The 22,274-nt window shown below is 37.2% G+C and overlaps 1 protein-coding gene across 1 annotated transcript in view; it reads right to left on the bottom strand.

Annotated features, from left to right (window-relative positions):
• LOC124233445 (dynein axonemal heavy chain 7-like) overlaps nt 1-22,274 on the bottom strand; it is a 234,964-nt gene that overhangs the window by 192,409 nt on the left and 20,281 nt on the right. Inside the window, exons 6-10 of the mRNA XM_046650549.1 lie at nt 18,100-18,187; nt 16,875-17,055; nt 15,036-15,111; nt 13,495-13,620; nt 7,524-7,643 (exon numbers count right to left, since the gene is read on the bottom strand). Of these exons, the coding sequence (XP_046506505.1) occupies nt 7,524-7,643; nt 13,495-13,620; nt 15,036-15,111; nt 16,875-17,055; nt 18,100-18,187 (591 nt within the window). The remainder of the gene's footprint in view (nt 1-7,523; nt 7,644-13,494; nt 13,621-15,035; nt 15,112-16,874; nt 17,056-18,099; nt 18,188-22,274) is intronic.

Raw genomic sequence — 22,274 nt, 5'->3', positions numbered from 1 at the left:
CGTCAGCATCATGGTGGAGCAAGTTGTTTCCCTTGGTCTCTCCCCTTTAAGTTACAACTAAATGGACATTCATTAACTAGTAGAGGATTCCCTGCACAGCACAAGAGGACATCTGAGAGATCTATGCAACTATACATCTGAAAGTGGTAGGACTGGATCCCCAGGAGACAGTGGAACTAGGTGAGTGCACTCCTCCCCCTCCCTCGTGGCAGCAAGCCAGGTCACAGATCCTCACACAGTGGCCAGGCACAACTGTAAGAGAAGGCAGGGACAGCTCAACCTGCAAAAATGCTTTTGGAGTTGCAGCCTGGCAGGCGGGAGCACTTGCGGTGCCACAGCAGCCCCATCAGTGAGAACACTCTACTTCAAGTGGCAGCAGCTCAGTCTCTGAGAAGGCGCCTGCCCACTGATCACAGCACAGGCAAGAAGGCACCTACCCACTCAGAAGGTGCCCCTGCCATGGAGAACAGCAACCCATGGGACGCACAGAGTGGTGGCTCAGCCCCTGTGTGGGCACACCTCACCCCTAGTGTAACACAGGCAAGAAGGTGCCCTGCCCACTCAGAAGGCATCCCTGCCCACAGAACACAACATCCCATGGGACCCACCAAGTGGGTGCCCCTCCCGCCTAGCATGCAGCAGCTCAGCCGGTCCCCTGCTGAGCACAAAGGCCCCGCCTACAATGTCCACCCAGCCCGCCCAGTGCAAAGGCCCTGCCCATACATGTGAGTGCAACCTGCAGAACAGCTGCAGCCAGCCCGGGCAAACACAGAGTAGCTCTACCTGCACAACATCCAGAAGACAAGGCAGGGTCAGAAAACAAAGCTCCTGTCCATCCCCGGAAGTGGCAGGTGGAATCAGTGACCTGATACTACTGCAAATGTTCTGTCAAAGGATCAATTCATCAAACACCATGACAAACTTCAGTAACACTTCAGAGCAGAAGGAAAATGACAAGTCTCCAGAAAGCAATCCTGAAGTCACAGAAATTTATAATCTAAACGACAGAGAATTCAAAACAGTTGTCATAAAGAAACTCAATGAGTAACAAGAAAACTCAGAAAGACAGCTCAATGAGCTCAGGAATAAAGTTAATGAGAAGGAATACTTCACCAAAGAGATTGAAACTCTAAAAAAAACCAAACAGGAATTTTAGATACGAAGAACACAATTAATGAGATAAAAAATAATCTAGAAACCATAAAAAATAGAGCTGATTCATGGGGGGTAGAATTAGTGAATTAGATGACAGAAATACAGAAACGCTTCAGGTAAAGGAGGAAAGAGAACTAAGATTTTTTTTTAAATGAAGAAATTGTTCAAGAAATATCTATCTCAGTTAGGAAAAGGAATATAAGGATTATAAGTATTCTAGGGGCAGAAAAAAGGGAAAAAGGAGCAGAGAGCTTGTTCAAGGAAATAATAGCTGAGAACTTCCCAAACCTGGGGAAAGAACTAGACTTACAAGTACATGAAGCAAATCAACCTCCTAATTACATTAATGCAAAAAGACCGTCTCCAAGACACATAGTATTAAAATTGGCAAAAGTCAATGACAAATAAAAATATTAAGGGCAGCAAGGCAGAAGAAAATAACCTACAAAGGAACCCCTATCAGGCCTTCAGTGGATTTCTTGGCAGAAACTTTACAGGGTAGGGGAGAATAGACTCAAAATACTGAAAGACAAAACACTTTCAGCCAAGAATACTCTATCCAGGGAAACTATCCTTCAGACATGATGGAGAAATAAAAGGTGTCCCAGATAAACAAAAGCTGAGGTAGTTCATCACCACTAGACCTGCCTTACAAGAAATGATGAAGGGAGCCCTCCTACCTGAAACAGAAAGGCAAATGTTTGAGCAAGGAGATAAATAGACAGACAAAATTAGAAAATTGCAGCTCTCTATCAGAAGAGGTTAGCAAAAACTTAATTGCAACATAAAAGATAAAGGGAAAGAAAGCATCAAAAATAGCAATAAACAGGGGCTGGCCCCGTGGCCGAGTGGTTAAGTTCACGCGCTCCGCTGCAGACGGCCCAGTGTTTCGTTGGTTCGAATCCTGGGCACAGACATGGCACTGCTCATGAAACCACGCTGAGGCAGCATCCCACATGCCACAACTAAGTGGACCCACAACGAAGAATATACAACTATGTAACGGGGGGCTTTGGGGAGAAAAAGGAAAAAAATAAAATCTTTAAAAAAATAATAACTATAAACAATTTAGTCACAAACTCACAACACATAAAAGAATTTGTGACAATAACTCAGAAGAGAAAGAGGTAAGGGATGGAGTCTGTTTAGGCTAATGGAGACAAGAGGCTATCAGAAAATGGACTACCTCGGTTATGAGATCTTTTATACAAATGTCATGGTAACCACTAAACAAAGAATCAGAATAGTGACATGAATCATAAATAAAAAGAAAACGAGAAAATCTTCACAGAGAACCACCAAAATGAAATGGCAGTCAGAAATACAAGAAAAGAGAAACAATGGAAATAGAGAACAAATGGAAAACAAGAGATAAAATGGCAGCATTAAGCCCTCACTATCAATAATCACTCTAACTGTAAATAGATAGAATTCTCCAATCAAAAGACACAGAGAGGCTGGATGGATTAAAAAACAAGACCCAACAATTTGCTGCCTCCAGGAAACACATCTCAGCTCTAAAGACAAACATAGGCTCAGAGTGAAAGGATGGAAGATGATACTCCAAGCAAATGGCAAGCAAAAGAAGAGAGGTGTTGCCATATTTATATCAGACAAAGCAGACTTCAAGATAAAACAGGCAATGAGAGACAAAGAGAGGAAGTATATAATGATAAAAGGGACATTCTACCAAGAGGAAATAACACTTATGAATATATATACACCTACAACAGGAGCACCAAAGTATTTAAAGCAACTACTAACAGACCTAAAGGGAGAATCTGACAGCAACACAATAATAGTAGAGGCTCTCAACACCCCACTTACATCAATGGATAGGTCATCCAGACAGAAAGTCAACAAGGAAACAGTGGCCTTAAATGAAACATTAGGTCAGGTGGACTTAATAGATGTATATAGAATGTTCCATCCAAAAGCAGCAGAATACACATTCTTCTCAAGTGTACATGGAACATTCTCAAATGTAGACCATATGTTGAGAAACAAGGCAAGCCTCAATAAATTTAAGAAGGTTGAAATCATCTCAAGCATCTTTTCTGACCACAATGCTATGAAACTAGAAATCAACTATGAGAAAAAAGCTGAGAAAGCCACAAATATGTGTAGACTAAACAACATGCTACTGAACAACCATTGGATCAATGACAAAATCAAAGGAGAAATCAAAAAATATCTGGAGACATTTTGGTATGGAGACATACAACATACCAACTCATGGGATGCAGCAAAAGCAGTACTAAGAGGGACATTCATAGCAACACAGGTCTACCTTAAGAAACAAGAAAAATCTCAAATAAGCAAACTTAAACTACACCTAACAGAACTAGAAAAAGAAGAACAAACAAAGCCCAAAGTAAGCAGAAGGAGGGAAACAATAAAAATTAGAGTAGAAATAAGCAAAATAGATACCAAAAACACAGTACAAAGGATCAATGAAACTAAGAGTTGGTTCTTTGAGAGGATAAGCAAAATGGACAAACCATCAGCCAGACTCACTAAGAAAAAAACAGAGAAGGCTCAAATAAATAAAATCAGGGATGAAAGAGAAGAAATTACAATGGATACCACAGAAGTACAAAGGATTATAAGGGAATGCTATGAAAAACTATATGCCAACAAACTGCCTAGAAGAAAATGGATAAATTCTTAGACTCATACAGCTTCCCAAAACTGAATTAAGGAGAAATAGAGAATAGACCAATCACAAGTAAAGAAATTGAAATGGTAACCAAAAACCTCCAAAAAAACAAAAGTCCAGGACCAGATGTCTTTTCTGGAGAACTCTACCAAACATTCAAAGAAGATTTAATACTTCTCCTTATCAAATTATTTCAAAAAGTCAAAGAAAATGGAATGCTTCCTAACCATTTTATGAGACCAACATTACTCTGATACCAAAACCAGACGAGAACAACAAAAAGAAGGAAAATTACAAGCCAATATCACTGATGAACATATATGCAAAAATCTTCAACAAAATATTGGCAACCAAATACAGCAATACATTAAAAGGATCATACATCATGATCAAGTGGGATTTATACCAGGGACACAGGGATGGTTCAACACCTGCAAATCAATCAATGTGATACACCACAATAACAAAATGAGGAATAAAAACCACATGATCATCTCAAGAGATGCAGAGAAAGCATTTGACAAAATCCAATATCCATTTGTAATTAAAACTCTCAATAAAATGGGTATAGAAGGAAAGTACCTCAACATAATAAAGGCCATATATGACGAACCCACAGCCAACATCATACTTAAGGGTGAAAAACTGAAAGTCATATTTCTGAGAACAGGAACAAGACAAGGGTGCCCACTCTCATTCACCCTATTCACCACTCCTATTCAACAGAGTACTGGAGGTTTTGGCCAGAGCAATTAAGCAAGAAAAAGAAATAAAATGTACCCACATTGGAAAGGAAGAAGTGAAACTCTTGCTGTTTGCAAGTGACATGATTCTATATATAGAAAACCCTAAAGAATCCACCAGAAAACTATTAGAAATAATCAACAAATACAATAAACTTGCAGGGTACAAGATCAACTTAAAAAATCAGTTGCATTTCTATACACTAATAACAAACTAGAAGAAAAAGAATTCAAGAATACAATCCTATTTACAATCACAACAAAAAGAATAAAATATCCAGGAATAAATTTAACCAAGGAAGTGAAAGACCTATACGCTAAAAACCATAAGACATTATTGAAAGAAATTGAAGACGACATAAAGAAATGGAAAGATATTCCATGCACATGGATTGGAAGAATAAACATAATTAAATGTCCATACTACCTAAAGCAATCCTATCAGAATCTCTATCAGAATCCCAATGACATTCTTCACGGAAATAGAACAAAGAATCCTAAAATGTATATGGAACAACAAAAGACCCTGAACAGCAAAAGCACTCCTGAGAACAAAGAACAAAGCTGGAGGCATCACAATCTTTGAATTCAAAATATACTACAAAGCTATAATAATCAAAACAGCATGGGACTGGCACAAAAACAGACATACAGATCAATGGAACAGAATTGAAAGCCCAGACATAAAACCACATATCTATGGACAGCTAATCTTCAACAAAGGAGTCAAGAACATACAATGGAGAAAGGAAAGTCTCTTCAATAAACGGTGTTGGGAAAACTGGACAGACACATAGAAAAGAATGAAAGTATACCATTATCTTACACCATACACAAAAATTAACTCAAGTATATTATATTATATATTTAATATATATAATTATATAATGTATATTATATTACATATTTAATATATAATTATATAATATATATAATACATATTATTTATATATATCATATATATATAAAATAGAATAGTACTCAGCTATAAAAAAAGACAAAATCATCCCATTTGCAACAACATGGATGGACCTTGAGGATATTATATTAAGCAAAATAAGACAGACGGAGAAAGACAAACACCATATTACTTCATTCATATGGAAGATATACAAATACATGGATAAAAAGAACAGATTGGTGGTTACCAGAGGGAAAGGGGGTGGGGGTCGGGGTAAAGGGGCACATATATACGGTGACGCATAAAAATTAGACTATTGGGCGTGAGCACAATGCAGTCTACACAGAAACTGATACATAATAATGTACACCTGAAATTATACAATGTTATAAATCAATATGACTTCAATAAAATAACTGAAAAAAAATTTTTCTAAATAAAAGGAGACAAAAAAAGTCACAAAGTTTTCAATTTGGCTTGGGGATGGTCCAGAACAGGGAGAGCAGCAGTCTGGAAGACAGAATAAGCACTATCATGGGGATGCTGAGATTCAGGTGCTGACATGGCATTCAAGTGGAGATATGTGGTACAAAATTCATAATAAGGGCCTAGAGCTCAGAAACACGTAAGATCTTGAGACAGCTGAAATCATGAAATTTTGGAGAATATAAAGAAAAGAAAAAACATCAAACACCTGGGGAGCCCTTACTCTTGGTGATAAGAATAAGTAGTGCCAAAAAAGAAATAGAAGAAAAGAAACAGAGACGGACAGAGACACAGAAAGAGAGATTTCCAGAAGGCAGGGTGATAAACCACAGCACCTACTGAGTAGAGCTGAGGATGAGGACTAAGAGGAGATGCCTGGGTTTGGGGTAGACGCTGTAATCAATCACTTGCTATATGCTTCTCCACTGTGGTGAGCTGATGCTCCGCCTTTTACCCATGATAAACACACTCTGGCTCACTAAATTACGGTCAGAAGCTTCTTCCCTTAGAATCAATCAGGAAGCATCAGCAGATACAGCTAATCAATCTACATCTCTTAGCAACATCATTCAATAAACGTTTGTACTCTACTCTGCACTTTGACACCCCAATTTACTAAAATTTACAGGGGTAATGTATTCCTTGGCTAGAGCCCTGAAGTTACAGATCAAGAAAATTTATTCTTATTCTGTCCTTTAGAGCCATTTTCTTCTCTGTAATAATTATGAGGTTTCATTCTGCACCTCTTCTCTGTTTATGTTAAGTAAATACTAATACTAAATAAAAGTTTTTCAAGTAATGTCAGACAAAGAATTTGATTCTAACACATTGGAGAAAAAAAAAGATTAGGAAAGATTCAGTCTTAAATTATCAAGATATATTTCTAAGTAACTTTTGGAAATTATGAAGCTATACTGGAGTTTCATGTCCTCTGTTATCTTAAATTTGATCTAATTTTAATGTCCTCTTTATAATAATTTAATAACCCATGATAGAGACAATTTCCTGTATTGTTTCAGAGCACATTGTGTGGCACCAGCATCAATAATAATCATACGTGGTTACCAGTTTGAAGGGCCAGTCTAAGAAGATGTTTGGTTATCATTTGATGAAGCCAACCTCCCAATGAGATTTTAAACTCCTTTAAAGAATGTATTTTCCCACCCAATTATTCTTTAAACTCTTCTGCGTCATGAATCCAAAAACAAAATGAAAGAGGCACAGCACCTTGCATGGATTAATAATAGATGTCAAAGAAATATGTGGCAAATGATTGGTTGATGATTGTTCCCCCACGGTTTCCAACCCTCTGATCCAATCAGAGCAGAGGTAGAAACCAGACACTGAGAAAAAAGTAACCATTAATTATAATCATTTTAGTTTCTGCACAATCTATGTGGTGTAGAACATCTGGGTAGATATTACAGACCAAGGCAGTTAAAGATAGCATATTTAACTCTCAAACAGAAATGATTACAAATTTGTTAAAATGGGATTTTCTAAAAGCAGTTAAAATGCAGTATTCTATCAATCACACTTTTAAATTTATGTTTTCCTACATGAAATTTCAAAACTTTACAATTTAAGTAGAGTCTCTTTGGTAGATTCCATGTGTCTCATGACAATGCTCTGAAAGGTCGCCAGCTCTAATGCCTCCTGGCGATTGTGAAATTCTTCTACATCCACTAAACGCAATTTTCTGCAAGAGATAAAAATGAAAAGCGATTTAAGTATGAGGGTTTTTGCATTTAATATTTTTGCTAATTAATCTCTTCTCAAAAACTATGATAATTTAGGTTTTATCATTAAAATTTGTGTTTCATAAAATTAAATATTCAAGAGCATAAGATATTCCAACTTTTAAAATAATTAACATAATTCAATTCAACAGGAACACTGTGACGTTATGAAGCCGCACTGTGAAGTAGAAGGCTGCAGTGTCTGGGATTTGATGGATAGTTTAGACTGAGTTTTGCTTTCAATCTGGAACAATTAAAACAGGAAAAGAGGCAGGGCTCAGAGTTTACAGGGCCCCCTGCTCCTAACACAAAAACTGCACCCTCTCTGCAAAGAAAGCATCCCTGATATTAGGGAGTCATGGAGTGAGGGAGTTCTCACAAATAACTAAGACCCCGTGTATCACAATCTTTTGAACCTGTCTGGTTTTAATTATTTTAGAAAAGACAGCGCTTACTCCAGTCAACGGTTTTCAATGCAACCCCTTATCTGATTACAATGCAATGGATCTTTGTAATATATGTGGTTTGCTCATTTCAGAACTTTCTCTGGCAGATTAAAATAAAAGGACAATATTACCTATTAGTATCATTGTGTTATTTACCTAAATTTAACTACAGATTCCTTCCCTACTGGAGGAACTGCTATTTGATTTCCATTGTAATTAAGTGATTTCTATGTTACCTGAAAGATAGTAAACACTATTAAAAACATCAGATTTAATCTTCACTTAAATACCAATGCAAAATCCTGGCTAGTAAACAAAACACATTTCAAATCTACTTATCTATATTCTTTTCACAAGCTAAAGTCCATCTCTTAGGTTATAATGCACTCACTACGTGGCGTCGATAATACATTAGGCACAAAATAGGTTGACCATTGCTGGAGTGCCTTTGATAACGTGTTATTCTGGACAACTGAGCAGTGTAGTGTTTTAAATAAAATACTTCTAAAATGTAGCATAATAGCACACACCAAAGGTAATCTGCTCTCCATGCTTCTTGGCCAACGTTTTCAAGCTGTTTTTCCATTTTAAAGCTGCAGCTGTCAATCAGCGTAGAGGTGCACGTGGTGTGAAGCACGCTGACTAAGAGTATTGCTAGGGAAGGAGCCCCGGAATTCGCTTTGCTTCTGAGCCACCAACCGATTTTCCCTGCATCTCCTTAGTGTTGGGGCCGAGACAGAATTCTAGGCACAAGCCAGCCATCTTTGGTGTTTTGAGATTAAAAGGTCTTTATAGAACTTTTAATGTACAACAACTTTCCCTGAAATCTCTGCTGAGAACACTTCCCATTTGGTCAATAGGCTGAATTGTTAAGAAGATGGGAAAAATACTACCTTTCCTACTTTCTCAGGACAATCTCTACAATAACCTAGCGGTAGAACAATAGTTTTAACCACTGCTTTAAAACTACGGAAAGAATCAGGAAAAAAGGTTACTCACTATCCCTTAGCTTGAACTTGGTTAGCAGAAGGAAAATGCTTGTAAGTCTCTAAAAGTTTTATGATTATGAGTCTTCTAACCACCAAAATATCTTATTCATCTCAATTTTCTATTCATAGAGCCAAATAACAGCCTCAAATCACCCAGACTGTGACCCTCAGGATCCTCTCTGAACTCTCTCTATCCCTTACCTGCGACAGCCAATCAGCCAAATTTTTGTACACTCAGCTGTCAGTCACACATCCTTCCTGCCCGCATACCCACCACCTGATCATCGCAGGCTGAAACCCACCTTGACCTGGGTCCATCACTGATTTCAAGCAGAAGAGATTTCAACAGTCCTAGCCCAACACTCTAGACTCGACACCTAGTCAGTTGCTGACTTTGATCTCTGGTTCTCAAAGCTAATCTCACTTCTTACTGGAACCAAGTTGCCCCTAAATCCCACTCCAAGTGCCCACATTTCTTGCTTGTTCCATGAATTTTACTGTTACAAATATGTCTTGTTCTTGCCAGCCCCCTCCTTTGTCCCATTCAAAGTAGCACATTTTTGTGTTCTGTGTTTGCTTTTTTCACTTATTAATCCATCCTGGAGATCTTTCCATATTAGCTTATTGAGATTTTTCTCATTTGTATTTCATAGCTGTGTAATGTTCCATTGCGTGCATGTGCTGTAACTTACTGAGCCAGTGAGCTATCGATGGATACTTGGTTGTTTCCAGTCTTTTACTTTTATAAACAAATGCAATGAGCAATAAAAGAGCCTTATACCTATATCATTTCCTACATTTCCTCTCATAAACAATAAAGAACCTTAACCCTATATCATTTCCTATATTTTCAGGTGTATTTGTAGGCTAATTTCCCAGAAGTGAGATTGCTGGATTCAAGTGTAAATGAATTTGTGATTTTAATAGCTGTAGCTGGATTCCCCTCAAAAAGGTGCCATTTCTTCAAATCTCACCAAGGAAGTATGATGTCAATATTTTGGAATTTTGCCATTCTGATAGAAATAAATGATTTCTCGGTGTACTTTTTATTTCAATGTCTTTGCATTTCTCTTATGAGTTAGATTAAGTATCTTTTTAATATGTTTAAGAGTGACTTAACATGTATCCTTTCTGAGTACAGTAAATGAATCCACAGTGTTCTAATCTAGCAATATTTTCTTGGGCTCACTTGGGTCAAATAATGAATTTTTAAAAACCCATTTTATCTTTTAAGATGAAATTCACTTTCTTAGACATCTGTCTTTTATATTCAACTATTGTAATTTATATCCTATGATAATTCCTACACTCATATATACACTATATGTACATGTGTCCTCATACATACACTATTTTTCAAGCAAAAATATCTGCTGTGCAGGTTGTGACTGCATTACAAATGCTATCTCTGACATTAAGTGGGTTCTGTAAGCTTAAATACTGAAGGACATGAATGTGCACATTCCTACCTAGACAGCATCCCTTCAGGTTTCCACACTCGTGCATTTTAGAGTTATTCAGATGATTTTTTAGGTTGTCATCCCCCAACTCACTGCCACACATAGAGATGTAATACATTTTCAAGACCTGCTGAGATTCAGGGTAAATGACTGTCACCCAGAATAAGGACACCCTGTATCTCCAATGCCAGCTTCTACTCAGAGGGGCAGCACTCATGACTGCCCACCCTTTCTTAATATTCACATAGGGAGTAAAATGACTCAAGCCTGCAAAGGCAACATAGGAGTTGATGGGGTCCTCTTTCCACCCACAGACTGCAAAGCTGCTTTCTCATTTGTCTTTATCCTGGACGCCTTGAGGTTTGCTTCAGTTGCTGCTACTAACATCTCTGCCACCATGACCATGGGCACTAATTTTGGACACATCTACTGTTTACTGTTTTCTTATCTCAGTTTTGCTACTCTTTATTTCCCTTCCTTCCTGCATTGTCTTGTCTCTTGCCTCCTGACATTGACTAACAGGCAAAGTCTAGCCCTTTATGGACAATCCTAGGCAATGGAGCCCTCCCCCAGCATCCAGGCCAGTGTGTTCTAGCAATTCCCTCCGTGAATGGATGTAAAAGAAAACAATTGTGGTGTTTTGAAAATGGAATGTATTATTGTATGTAGAATCTTTTGTGAAAGTGATATACTATACTGCATGACCTCATAACTGCAAGCAGAATTAGCTCATGGGCCTTGTCAGGGAGAGGTATTTGAGCCCCAGTACCCAAGAGAAAAGAGGTGAGAAAAACACAGGGCAGGGAGATAGCCTCTTCTTATTCTTATAAGCCAATTTCAATCAAAGAAATCCACAGTGTACAATGGAGAGCTGGAAGGATACACTTTCTAGCAGTATGTAGTCTGACCAACAAAAGCCAGTTTTATGCTATACATGTACATGCATGTGGATATACATATGTATATGGTTATATGAGGAGAAAGAAAAATATGGGAAGATACCCACTAGGTTATCATGGGTCTTGTGCTGGTTTGGTGGAAAGAAGGGCAGGTATGAGGAAAAGAAAGGCTGGTGGGAGTCAAAGTAAAGGAAAAAAGACTGCCCTTAAAAAGTGTACATGATCGGGGCTGGCCCCGTGGCCGAGTGGTTAAGTTCGCGCGCTCCGCTGCAGGCAGCCCAGTGTTTCGTTAGTTCGAATCCTGGGCGCGGACATGGCACTGCTCATCAGACCACGCTGAGGCAGCGTCCCACATGCCACAACTAGAAGAACCCACAACGAAGAATATACAACTATGTACCAGGGGGCTTTGGGGAGAAAAAGGAAAAAATAAAATCTTTAAAAAAAAAAAAAAGTGTACATGATCACACTTATGTACTGATGTAAATTACATAAATAAAGACATTAAATTAAAATGTGTTAAACAAAGGAAGAGAGGGAGAGAGGGATGGAGTGAGGGAGGGAAGGGGCCTTGAATACCACAAACCCACAGTCATTTTACCTGTGGGAGAGCAAGGGACGAACTAGGGAGCCTCTGGTCGGATGGTGGCAGAGCTGGGGCAATCCTGGATGGCTTTGCTTCCTGAGAGCAGACCCCAGGAACAGGGTGAGGGTTAGGTGCTCCTGTGCACTGAGGATCTGAACTTTGGAAGGAGTTCAGAGAAGCTGGTTGGTGATGCCCTCCCTAGTGTGTATGTCCAGGGGTTTCCCAAAGCAGACAACAGCTGTGCTTCTGAAACAACCACAACTCTTAGCTATGATTTGCTGGTCTTTGCTGGTCTGTGGGAGGCAGAAAAAATGTTCTCCTTTATCGTACTCTCATGCTATAAGGACAATACAAGCAATAAAAGCCAGGAGACCCTGGAGATCATGTCACAGCACCAGACCACCTTGGAGACCAGGGTATCATCTCTTTTATTATAAGGCAGGAACAATCCAGGTTTTGAGGGGGCACAAGGGAGGCCTTCTTTAAGAAAAATAAGATAAATCTGTATTACTTTTGCACATTTTATAAAAACACATGTCCATGGGTGCATATTGTTAGGACAATATTGCTAGGACCCCCAGTGCCTTGGAAGGGGTGCTGCAAGGGAGGGGATATGAAGCTAGAAGTTCTAAACTTGGAGGCAAACCATCCTCAGCCCTAGGGCCAAGCTCTTTAGCTCCACAGCACCATCAGCCTCCACACCCAGCTCTGCCAAGCACTCGCCACGCCCAGCTGCACCATCCCACCACAACAGTGCATATGAGGTCATGCATGATCCCAACAGTCACCCAGGAACTTTACTTCATGCCGTTCACACAGGCAATATTCCTAGGTTTCCAAACACTATAGATGAGTGTAGCAGCTAATGCTCTGTGGGATTTAAAACAGGCATGACAATTCAGCCCCTTAACTATGATTATCCCTTAGAGTATGTGTGGTAACGGGGTGGGTAGGATTGGGTCAGAGATGAAAGGTGACGTTCACTGGTTCTCTATATATGTCTATGTTGTTCATTTAAAACCATATTTAAATACTTATGTTTAAATTTGTCATTTTTTTCTTAATTTGCAACTAAAAAAGTAAAAGAAAGAATTAAGATGTGCTAAAATAACTTTCAGGGGCCAGCCTGGTGGCGTAGTGGTTAAGTTTGCGCGCTCCACTTCAGCAGCCCAGGGTTCGCAGTTTTGGATCCTGGGCACAGACCTACATACCACTTATCGAGCCACACTGTGGCAGCATCCCACAAATAAACTAGAGGAAGACTGGCACAGATGTTAGCTCAGAGACAACCTTCCTCAAGCAAAAAGAGGAAGACGGCAACAGACATTAGCTTAGGGCCAATCTTCCTCACAAAAACATAAAAATACAAAAAAAAATAAAATAACTTTCATCTCTCCTTTAAAAAAGTCCAATGAGTCCAGAAATACTCACTTAAAAGTACCGTGCCACAAATCCAGCACAGCCAGCATCGTAGGGTTCATTGCGTTCAGGTGATCCCTAATATAACTGCTTGCAGACAGAAAAGATTTCCTCCAAGGTTTTGGAAGAATTTCCATCCTGAAAACAAAGAGAAAATATTTAGTTATCGTCTTTAAAAATCAAAAGTATTTTTATAGTCAATGTACTTTTTTAGTTGTAATGGTTTAAGTTTAATAAAAAACATGATGTATCCCTAATGGTAATAACAAAACATACAATTACGTTTAAAATATATAAAAGTCATACTCATTATGGTTTAGTATAATTTCAGGGTAATAATTAATACATTTGAAATTAGATTTAATTCTTTAACACATAAGGTAATTAATTTTTTTCTCTAACTACCTGATCCTATTGAGTCCACAAATAACTCATAATGATCAAACAGTAGCCAGCTATGCTTCATAAATATCTTGAAAGATTCTCTTAATTTCAGGACATAAAAAATTTACATTTTTCCTTTATTTTTAAGATATTTTAAGGATATAGTCCAGTCTGCCTTTGGAAATCCCCTTGAACTTCACCTTTGTTAATGTGTAAAGGTCATTTACAAAAGCACAAACACTAACATTCCTACTTGAAGACATTTATTCTGGAACTCCCATGACATGAACAGTCATCTTTTGTATATTGCAGATGTGTCATGTTCATCTTTCAGAGTATATTTAAACATTGACATTTTATGTCTATAATTTTTCTACTCTCATTGATTTTAAACACTTAGTCTTGCTTTATCATAGAGTAAGTTTAATTTAGTTTTTCAGTTGTGGCTATACCACCTTCACAATGACAAAGGATGACTTTTGTCTATCCCCAGTAGAAAAGCTGTTCTCCATAGAAGATGTGTTGGAAATGGCTACATGACTGGTTTTTTTTTTTTCTCATTATGGGAAACAATTTGGGGCACTTTTAAATGATATGAAGGAAACAAAGTAAAACTGAATTGGTTACTTAATCATACAAATATAAGCTCTATTCTTCAAACCCATTAAGAGATTTATTCCTAAATGTTAATTACTTTACGGAAAATATATAGGAAGTGGATTTTCCCATTGTGTTCTATATTTTAATCCATGTAATAAATTGAAATATATTCTATATACTCATATTTTTATACAACATTCCCAATGTGTTTGTGGGCATTCAAATTGCCATCAAGCTTTTATATCCCTATTAATCTGAAGCCTGTGCTAGGAGCTGTGGAGATACAAAGATCTATATTCTTTCACCAAGGTACTTATGTTTTAACCACCCAGGTGTCCATCTATGTGTCTCTTTGTCTACCCAACTTTCCATCAATTTGTAAATGTAACACATTAGGGCTTAAATACATAAATAAATAAACAAAGATAGGAAGAACAATCAGTTGCACATATGAAGTATGTAAATAAACACACATACATACATGAGAAGATATAACTGGTGTACAAATACAGACACATACACAGGAATGGTCACATAACCAGTATTCGTAGAACAATGTGATTGCTTACTCAGCCCGATGGGGTAGAAGTTCACCTGCCTGTTTATCATCTTCTTTTTCTCTAGGATCTTTTAAAACAAAATCAACTAGAAGAAAATTGAAAAGTTATGATCAATAACCTTATACTAATTGTAGTATACCTCAAAGCAATTGCAAAACTAATTTCATTGAATTAATTCTTTATGTTATGTTTTCTAAAATAATGAGCAATTTGTGCATTTACAAATAAGAAAATGTTTTAAATTTTATGAGAAAATCTGATGTCTCTGTCTTTGAGAGTGTATGTTCCCTTTCTTAACAACGTCCCTGTTCTTTCATTTGAGATGATAATTTCTTTTAATATTACATTTTCCTTTATAGCTATTCCATCAGAAGTAGTTCTCGTTGAACTAAAGGTCAATAATACAGAGCGGCAATAGTTTCCCTTCACTGAGGAAAGATACAAATTGCCTCGTTGTCTTTTAAATTGCTTAGGAGCACAAAACAATCTTGTTATAAAAATCAGTAAAGTGAGCTATTTCGCTTTTGTCCTCTGTGGTCTCTAATTCACATTTATCTAATTTTCCTGCCTGTCCTTCAAGATGCTATTTCTAAAATGCCAACATGTTATTACCCCTCAGCTTAAAATCCTTTAGCATCTTCTCTTTAAGTGCTTCAGAAAAGCATGTAAGGCTCTTCATATTCTGTCGCCTTCCCAAAGATGCACCCTCTACTTTGGCCAGCAGAACTGCTTACAAGCCTGGAACAACCTTTCATGTGTGTCCGCCATTGCTCACACCATTTCCTTGGCCCAGCATGTTCCCCAGTACACTGTTCATCCTTCAAGACTCCGTTCAGGTGGCCCCAGAGTCCTTCCCAACAAGTGGGGCATGACTTTTTCTCCCTTAGAGCGGGTCCTCCATTTCCCTCCTCACTGCACCTACTACTCTGATATGTCATTTAGTGATTTGTCCATCTCCCTCATTACACTATGAACTTTAGAGGTAAGGATTTGGCTTTTTATTTTTATATTACCATGACACTCAATAGGAGTCTTAAATGCAATGAATGCTTTTCTCCCTGAGGGGTCCCCAGGCCTCTCCAAAACATTATGATTTCTTCAACTCTGAACATAACATCAATTATACCAGGTTTACTAACACAACCAATTGGAGAACCTTTTTAAAAAGTATAGGTTCAAAAGTATCAATTTTAAAAAGTATAGCCCTGACTCTAGAGATTTTAATTCAGATGGGTCCAGAAATTAGTATTTTAAAAACGATTCTGATGATTAGTCAGTCTTAGAATCTATTGTTCTATATCACGAGTTAACAAACTTTCCACGTAAAGGGGCCAGATTGTAAATATTTTCAACTTTGTGAGCCACAAAGTCTCAATCATAACTATTTAATTCTGCTCTCATAGCTCAAAAGCAGCCAAAGGCAATATGCAAATGAATGTGTGTGGCCGTGTTCTGATAAAACTTTATTTACCAAAACAGGCAGTGGGCAAGACTGGGCCTGTGAGCTGTAGTTTGCCAGCTCCTGGTCCATAGCAACAATTTTGTAATTAATCACATTCTAATTTATGATATCAGCAATGTTAATGTTAACTAAGTAGTTAATTAATGTTAATTAATTACATGTTAATTAATATATCCCTACTAATAGAAAGAGTTTTTAAAAAAAGTTTTGTTATACTTTATTAATGAAATTTGCCTACGATCTTAAGCAATGTAACAGCAATACAAGAAAGAGCATAATAAATATAATAAACAGTTACAAGTGTAGGTATTGACTTTCTATTAAAAAAATTTATCCTTAATGAGTCACATATTCAAATTAGAAAGCAAGGAGAAATACCGATTTACCTATGGATTTTTTTACACTAAGAAGGTAATCTTCTCTCATTTCATCAGATAGTACAAGTATGCTGTTAGTGAGGACTTTCAGATGTTGGGGAACTAAATTCAATACATTCTCTAGCCAAGAATCTTCCATTGGGGCTACATGGTCCGTATCAATTCCATGGTGAATGTAATAGTAATATCTCTACATAAAGGAGACCAGAAATGTAGATGAGTTTAGTACTATAACAAAAGAAGTGTGTTTATCAAAAATGAAACTACAAAGCAAAATTAAAACTTTACGAGAACAAAGTATTTACAAATCACAAAAATACATTTTATGTAATTCATGTAGGCATTATTTGAGATCTCCTAAATTCAAAAAAATATATATTTCATGAAAATTAAAGCTCTTATCTTAGTTCATAACTCCATTTTAAAACATAAAGTTATACTACCAAATCTATGAAGTACTGAACAGAGCACACGTGGCAGTAGAGTTCAGTGTTTTATAAACATGTGAAAATTTGGTATGCCAGTTTTTATCCTTTTCTTACTGATCATCAGAATTTGATCTTAAAGCCTCATGTGAATCAGTATTCCTAAACATGAATCTCAGAAATGTTACACAACAGGATTTAGGAAACTCCCAACTGGCCTATTAACATTCCACACTAGAATTTTATAGCTGCTATTAAATGTGTGCATCAAATATTCATTTTAAGACCAGATAGTATTTCTCTAATAATAGACATTTAACTTCAATATATTTTCACAAGAAGTTTTTATATGTCACTTATTAGAAAAATATTTAAGCATCAAAATACTTTCAAATTAGAAATGCTAAAATCTTTGATATTTACATTTTTAAAAATTCTGTATTTGAAATACTCAGAGAATTACTATTTCTACAGTAAGTTAATATGCTCTGTAATGTGTACATTATGTAATCAGGATAATATCTCATAGAAGAATAAAGACGTAGAATGTCTCTCTCTACAAGGCAGAGGCTAGCTATAATGAAAGGAGCAGCTAAACCTGAGACTCTTGCCTAAGACTGTGGGCTTAGGCAGCAAGAGAGAGTGACTTCCTTCATTAACCCAGGAGAGCAACTTTATGGAACTCTGCATTCACTCCTAGAACCACAGAGCTTCACAAGGGAGCAGCAGAGAATAAGTCAAAAGCATAAAAGTATCTCCAAGTGCTTTTTTTACTTTCAATAATACTGACAAAAGAAATAGCTCCTTACCAAGATGTCTTTCTCTATTGCAGAGGTGGTCTGCTTTGAAAATGGGCTTTCATCAGGGGTAGGTGAGTTTAAGACAGCATCTTGTTGCCTAAGAAAATGATAAACACACTATTCAAATGCGTATAAAGGGCAGTTAGAACAGAAACTAATAGATATGAAAACAGCAGGACTGTCTTATTTAAATCATAAGAAAAAATGAACTGTTGAACATTTTATTAACAGTATACATATTGGTTTGGTACCATATTCCTCCCAGAATTCTTTCTCCTTATTTGTAGAGAGACAGTTATACTGGAAATGATTTGCAGTACCTAATTCAGAGACCACACCCTTCTTGATGGGCTTTACTCATTCTTCCTCATTACTCTAAAATCAAGCTCTCTTTTCTCTGAAATTTTATAAGAGTGTTCTCGCCTTATTCCTAAACTATGTATGGTTACTTATAAATATGAGGTTTAAAAGAGCACTGATGGAGACGTTGTGGAGAAAAAGGAACCCTTATTACACTGCTGGTGGGAATGCAAATTGGTGCAGCCACTATGGAAACAGTATGGAGATTTCTCAAAAAATTAAAAATAGAAATACCATATGACCCAGCCATCCCACTGCTGGGTATCTATCCTAAGAACCTGAAATCAGCAATTCCAAAAGTCCCACGCACCCCTATGTTCATCGCAGCATTATTCACAATAGCCAAGTCATGGAACCAACCTAAGTGCCCATCAACTGATGATTGGATAAAGAAGATATGGTATATATATACAATGGAATATTACTCAGCCATAAAAAAGGATAAAATTGTCCCATTCACAACAACATGGATGGACCTTGAGGGAATTATGTTAAGTGAAATAAGCCAGATAGAGAAGGATGAACTCTGTATGACTCTGCTCAGAGATAGAAGTTAAACATGTAGACAAAGAGAACAGATCAGTGGTTACGAGGGGAAAGGAGGGGTGGGGGTGGGCACAAAGGGTGAAGAGGTGCACCACCTACAACATGACTGACAAATAATAATGTACAACTGAAATTTCACAAGGTTGTAAACTATCATAATCTTAATAAAAAGTTTAAAAAAAAAAGCACACTGATGGAAAAGACTTTACATTTGGTTTTGCAGAAGACACAGATGCATTCTTCAAAAGACCATTCCTCAGACTTCTAGAGACATACAGTACAAGTCAGCAGTGAGTGACATAGAGGCTCATATGCTCCTTTGTATTTATTATTGGCTAGAAGTTTATATCACACTATAATATTTATAGCTACAATTCAATTCAAAATCTATACCAGATATGAACCACAATTCATGTCTTCTTACGTTCCATTTTGCAGAAAGGCATAGTTCAGGAAAAACAACAAGTTGTTCTGAGATAGCTTTAACCTCTTTATCATTCAATGTATTATGTTCTGGATCCCAACTTCACCTGGGATGCTGATCAGGTCAGTGATGCTGTATGATAAAATACTCCTTCCCACTCCTGCTGTCCAGTGAGTAGAGGCTGGAGGTTTGTTGAATATCTGTCTGAGACACCATACCAAGGTAGGTACCCAGAATGGGCCTTCTAACTTAGACTTTTGCAAACCTAGGAATCCAATACTTTGTGAACTTTACACTTATTCTTTTCAATAAGATGGACCAGAGAAAAGAGTCAAGGCACTGTCTCAGTAACATCTCAGGTGATGTCTCAGTTTAATCAGTACACAGCAGGTGCTCAATGAACCATTCTCAAGTGAGGGAATAAGAGTATGAAAGGAGGGGTGGGAGATCTTCAAGGTATTCTGTAACTGGAGAGAGAAAGGTTGATTATTCCAACTACAAAAGTAATCACCTCACTATTTTGTTGATTGTACAGTAAAGAGGTACTAATATGACAGCAACATAGTTCAGGAATCAAGACATCTGGGTTCAGATTCTGCCACTATAAAGTAGATGACCTTAATAACTGGGTTATTGGGGGATTTTTAATAGCAGACATGCTCATCTTATCTACCTGCTGAATCCTGAGCATCAAACAAACTTCATCCTCTGTGTGAGTAAGGCCTGCCTAGAAGGATGCAGCAAGCTTAGGGTAGGTGAGGAGGAAGAAGGCTGGGGGCCCTGGGAACTGCTGGAGAAGTTCCTGAAGTCAGAACGAAAATCCTTCAGCTATAAAACTCTGTGATTCTATCATTCTGCGGCTACAGGAAAAGATTTTGTTCCCTGGGAAAAACAACAATAGAAGCCTTTTACCGATCACCTAGTCAGACCCTAAATGTCTCACATATATTATCTCTACTCTAATCTTCACACCTGTTGTTAAAGACACAATGGGATAATTATCCCCACTTCACAGATAAAACTAAATGACAGAAAGATTAAATAACTTCCCCTTTGTCATACAGTTAATTAAGTATGAAAACAAGAATTTGCCCATCCATACATACTTCCAAACTGCCATGCTCTTTCCAACAGAAAAACATTCCTTTCAGAAATAAAATAATCAATATAGGAGACACTTTATCTAGTTAAAAAGAAAACATGATGTACTTATTTCTCAAAAGTGAAAAGAAATATATCAATTTTTTCTTTATTAAATCAATAGAGGTTTTGGTTCAAGATGGTGGCATAAATAGCCCTTTTTTCAAGTTTCCCTGTGAAAATGCTTGTAAAATAATTTTAACCAACGATTGTGAAGAGACTAGAGGGTCATCAACTGAGAGATATTTCAACAAATTTTTGGAACATTAAAAGATGATAGAAGACAGATGAAGCAGAGTTGAAAACACCACAGCCCATAACTCACGCAGGAAGGAAACCAGTCTGCCTAGGAGACCCATAGAAAAGGCTCTGGTCTTGCAGTCAGCAGATCCCAAAGGGAGAAATGAGTAGAAAGGCTGAAAACATGGAAGTTGTCTAATAACTTTCTGCCAGCAAATCAGACAACTTAAATAAAAAGTGTATTCTGCATAAAAAAAATTTTAAAGTACCAACATGACTCAAGAAGAAATAGTAAATCTGAATAGATCTATAGTGGGTAAACTAATTGAATTAGTAATTAATAATCTTCCCACAAAGAAAAGTTCAGGTCCAGATGGCTTCATTAATAAATTCCATCAAAAAGTAAGGAAAAAATAATACCAATTCTACACAAACTCATTTAAAAAATAAAGGAGGTAAACACTTCCCAACTCATTTTATGAGGCCAGTAGTGCCTTGATACAAAAGCCAGACAAAGATATCAGAAGAAAAGTACAGACTCATATCACCTATTAACATAGACTTGAAACTCCTTAACAAAATATTAGGAAATCAAATCCAGCAACATATAGAAAGGATTATACACAATGACTAAGTGAGAGGAACGCAAGGTTTCTTTAACATATCAAAAGCAATTAATGTAATATACCATATAAATAGACTAAAGGACAAAAACCAAATGATCATCTCAATGGACACTGAAAAAGCATCTGACAGAAATCCAGCACCCATTTATGATAAAAACTCTCAACAAACTAGGAAAAGAAGGGAACCTCCTCAACCTGATAAAGAGTATCTTAAAAACCTACAACTGACATCCTACATAAATATGAAAGACTGAAGGCTTTTCCCCTAAGACTGGGAATTCCATTCTCACCAATTCTATCCAACAATGCACTGAAGGTCCTAACAAGTGCAAAATGGAAAGAGAAGGAAACAAAAGGCATCTAGATTGGAAATGGAGTAGCATAAGTATCTTTATTTTTAGACAACACGATTGTATATACAGGAAATTCTAAGGCATCTTTTTAAAAGCTCCATAGGGGCTGGCCCCATGGCCAAGTGTTTAAGTTCACACACTCCACTTTGGCGGCCCAGGGTTTGCTGGTTAAGATCCTGGGCACAGACATACACACTGTTCATCAAGCCATGCTGTGGTGGCATCCCACATAGAAAAACTAGAATGACCTACAAGTAGGATATACAACTACGTACTGGGGCTTTAGGGAGAAAAGGAAGAAAAAGAAAAAGAAGATTGGCAACAGATGTTAGCTCAGGGCCAATCTTCCTCACCAAAAAAATAAATAAATAAATAAAGGATAAAAAAAAATAATAAATAAAAGCTCCAGAACTAGTAAACTAGTGTAGTAATGTCTTAGGATCTAAGATCAAGAAGCAAAAATCAATTGATTTTTCTATATACTGGCAACAATCA

Source organism: Equus quagga, unplaced genomic scaffold, assembly GCF_021613505.1.
Source record: "Equus quagga isolate Etosha38 unplaced genomic scaffold, UCLA_HA_Equagga_1.0 203_RagTag, whole genome shotgun sequence".
NCBI lineage: Eukaryota > Metazoa > Chordata > Mammalia > Perissodactyla > Equidae > Equus > Equus quagga.
This window is presented reverse-complemented; position numbering and strand designations above follow the sequence as displayed.